This window comes from Phanerochaete carnosa (assembly GCF_000300595.1).
Source record: "Phanerochaete carnosa HHB-10118-sp unplaced genomic scaffold PHACAscaffold_1, whole genome shotgun sequence".
NCBI classification, from domain to species: Eukaryota; Fungi; Basidiomycota; class Agaricomycetes; order Polyporales; family Phanerochaetaceae; genus Phanerochaete; species Phanerochaete carnosa.
In genome coordinates, this window is record NW_006767628.1 from 4153545 (window position 1) to 4157014 (window position 3470).

Sequence of the window (3470 nt, forward strand, 5' to 3'; positions counted from 1 at the left end):
GACATCTAAGCGGAACGGCAACTTTGGCGGCAGCAATAGCCTCATGTTTCTTCTGCTGCTTGCGAGCACGCAGGTGGGCACGATGCGCGGCATCCCGAGCCCTCTTCTTGAGAATTTTAGTATCGACATACTTGTCGCCAACCTCAACGAAGCGCATCTCCGGCCGACCTGGCCGCTGGACAATATTAGTGACACCATCGGACTCTTTCTTCGCCTTGGAAGCACGAGTCTTCTCAAGTATGCCCGGGATAATGGGTTCCTAAACGCGATGTGAGCAAGGAAGATTGATTGTGGCAAAAAATATCGACCTGGCCCTCGACCGTAGGCTCCCAGAACAGCCGCTGGTAGCGCTCACGGGCCTTTGTGTCGTAGCCCTCCTCGTCGTACTGAATATCAGCCTTGATAGTTTCTTCGCTCAAGGCTGTCACTTCAGTGCCAGAGACAGTCCTCCTGCGTTCTGAGACACCCAGAATGTACTCCATACCGACCTGGAAGCCAGTCTGAAGCCGTTTACCCTGTTGGCAACACGTCAGAATTTTGATGTTAAAAATGTCGAGAAAGTCAAATTCAGATGAGGTTGAAATCGATATAACCACGCTCTGGGCTATGTAAGGCACCCAACGGTCTTCCAGTTCGCGGATGATGATATAGTCTCATCACGCATGATACATCGAAAGGGAATACTGACCTCCTGTAATACATCGATGCCGCGACGACGCCATCAGTTAGCGAATTCAAGTAAGACCACGAGCACAGCACAAATACCTAGAGGAAAGGCTTTGTTAGCGTGATGGTCCAAGGTGAGAACGCATTTAGGATAGATCAGAAAGCCATGCATGTGTATCGTCTTTAACCATGAGGTACCCCGTGGGGCAGTCTTAAAGACTAATCGAATTAAACTCATCATAGAGCACGAAACGGTGTGTACGGTAAGAGAGGTGACACACGAACCTTCTTCCAGTGTTCTTCGAGACCCTTCAACCTCAGAACGGCGTCGACACGAGCGATGCTGAGGCCGTGAAGCGCAGCCAGTTCGCGCACATTATTCTTCGTCGGGTCGGACATGAACTGTTCGTATATCAGTGTGCGCGTTTCATCCGATACAGGTATAGGAGGCTTGAAGGTAGAATTTAAAGGGAAGGGCTATCCCAACGTCAGACAAGAGATATATGGATATCAACCCGACGTTGACTCAACTGTAACGTTCCCTCCAAGCCAGTTACGCGATCTGTGAGGTTCTCTAAACTGTCTTCCCTCGCCGTTTATCCACGCAGAGTAACCCTTGTCGTCGTCCGGGAACGGATTCTGGGTCGTGTTGACTTCCTCGTCAGCACCCGAGAGCATCTCGGGATCAGAGAACTCTTGTTCTTCATCCTCATTCTGAGCTCGTACGACGAAGGAAGTAGTGAATTGTCGCGAGCTGGACGCTACGGACCATGGTCGCAGAGACCGGTGAGAAAGGTTTCGCAGCTGAGCCAACATCACTGAAGAGCTGAACCCCGAAAAATTTGAAGCCTTTCTGGGCCAGATCACGTGTGCACGTTTAGGGCAGCGGGCGCTCCTGCGTCAGACGCGCGCGCGACTGCGCCACACGATGAACGTCGCCTTGTGCAATCTGCCCGACGCTCTCATCGACGTCCTCCGTAGATATGCAACTCTTTGTCCCATAAGAACTCTTCAATTTCCTAACACTTTGCCCTTTCATCAAGTTCATGATTTCTTACTGAATCATATCCTTCTTCATCCATTCTTCATATCATACCCTCCCTCGCCACAGTACCAACAGCAATTCTGGAAATGGACTCTGGCGCACCTTGAGTCCATGCCAATGGAAGAAGTGGAGCCCATTCTCTTGTGCTGCGGGGCCTCTTACTGATCTTCGGGCTCTCAAGGATGACGAGATTGACTACCGATTGTATCACCACCACGTCTCCCTTGTATCTCGTTCAACAACGTATGTCATATCTCGACAAGTGATAACCTGCACTAAGAAAAATAGCTCATACGCGATGGGCTTCATACCTCCTTTGCCTTCTTATTTCACATACTTCTGGAGGCAAGGGGGTGGACCGGATTTCGAAAGTGCCACACTCCTGGAATCTCGGACCACCATAGAAAGCGGCACCACCGGACTGAAGACGTGGGGCGCCAGTCTCGTGCTCGCGCAATTTTTAACTGTGTATTCAGGTACATCTATCTCACTCTAGGGCGCATTACCGGCACGTCGCTCACCTATGATATGCAGGTCTCGTTCGAGGCAAGAGGCTCTTAGAGCTTGGCTCCGGTGCTGGCCTGCTTGGTATCATTGCTGCAAACATACAGCTGATGGAGTCATTGGCATGTGAAAGTATATACCTCACAGACGTAAACCCGGAGGTCCTGGCCAGGTGCGCAGAAAACCTGAGCTTACCGTGTAGTATGTATCCAAGCCGTTCAACGAAGTGTGACAGCTAAACGACACGCAGATAAATCGTCTTCCCATCCTAGTATCAAAACAGTGCACCTAGACTGGACAGACTCCCTTGATCCAATCGGCATTGCGTCTGTGCATGACTTGCTCGAGGAAGCCTCTCCAGATGTCATCCTCGGGGCCGATATAGTAAGTAAACCTGGACCTACCGTCGCTCATCTGCTGACTTAAAGGGTACAGGTCTATGACCCCGGCATTATATCCTCTTTAGTCGAGATTTTAAGACTCGCACTCGAACACCAAGGCAGAATAGCCTTGATTGCGCTTACCGAGCGAAATCAGGACACGCTCGCACAGTTCATACAAGCAGCACGTATGTCACTTTGCGGTGGTGATCGTTGGCTCTCGGATTCTGAACACGCTATTGGCAGGTGATGTACTTTTAGTGGAACAGCTGCAAGTGACTCTGGCAGATATGAGGATGTTCTGGGGCATTTCAGATTTTGGTGACTCGATTCCAGACCAAAATGTCAAGGTATTCCAACTAAGTACAAGACCTAACGGACCGGGTATAGAGTAGATATGTAACCTATTGTACAATCTATCCAGCCGAACAGAGTCCATGGACTACGCAAAACTGGTATACGTCATCTTCAAATGGAACTCAGTCGTGCAGAATCTAGCATTAGTTCGCAGGTACACAGCTGTCAGTCTTGACACTCCCGCATAAATGACAAGACCAGAAATCGTGAGGCAGGTCTTGTTCTCCGCACTTGACGCATGTCCAGCCCACAGACTGCTGAGGTTGTTCCATCGGACGAAGAAGCAGACACGCCATACATTGTAAAGCCAGCGGCTCATTGATGAGCGTGCAACGCGGACAGCTCCACGAGTCTTCTGACAATGTGCGTCGCTTCGCTGTAGAGCCTACCCTGCTGACCATTGGGGAGGGCGGAGGTGTTCTGGTTTTTGACGCAGAGGCCGACCGTACAGAAGAGGGCTGCCGCATCCGCAGGCCAGCAGGCGAAGAGCTTTTGATCGTTCTGGCGGGAGGCCGCGG

The 3470-nt window shown here is 50.8% G+C and overlaps 2 protein-coding genes across 2 annotated transcripts; one reads left to right on the top strand and one right to left on the bottom strand.

Annotated features, from left to right (window-relative positions):
* Window positions 1-5: 5 nt before the first annotated feature.
* On the bottom strand, window positions 6-1500 carry PHACADRAFT_204581 (uncharacterized protein; the record flags this gene model as incomplete). The annotated part of the gene is made up of 5 exons (XM_007390763.1): window positions 1198-1500; window positions 952-1143; window positions 309-515; window positions 132-259; window positions 6-21 (listed from the first exon to the last, which is right to left on the bottom strand). Exons 1-5 carry the CDS (start codon window positions 1480-1482, stop codon window positions 6-8), a joined length of 828 nt encoding a protein of 275 aa, XP_007390825.1. The 5' UTR covers window positions 1483-1500.
* Window positions 1501-1583: 83 nt separating this feature from the next.
* Window positions 1584-2990, top strand: PHACADRAFT_168858 (uncharacterized protein; the record flags this gene model as incomplete). The annotated part of the gene is made up of 7 exons (XM_007390764.1): window positions 1584-1837; window positions 1893-1954; window positions 2000-2187; window positions 2246-2416; window positions 2466-2599; window positions 2651-2798; window positions 2857-2990. The coding sequence occupies exons 1-7, from the start codon at window positions 1595-1597 to the stop codon at window positions 2988-2990; spliced, it is 1080 nt and encodes a 359-aa protein (XP_007390826.1). The 5' UTR covers window positions 1584-1594.
* Between the last annotated feature and the right edge of the window lie 480 nt (window positions 2991-3470).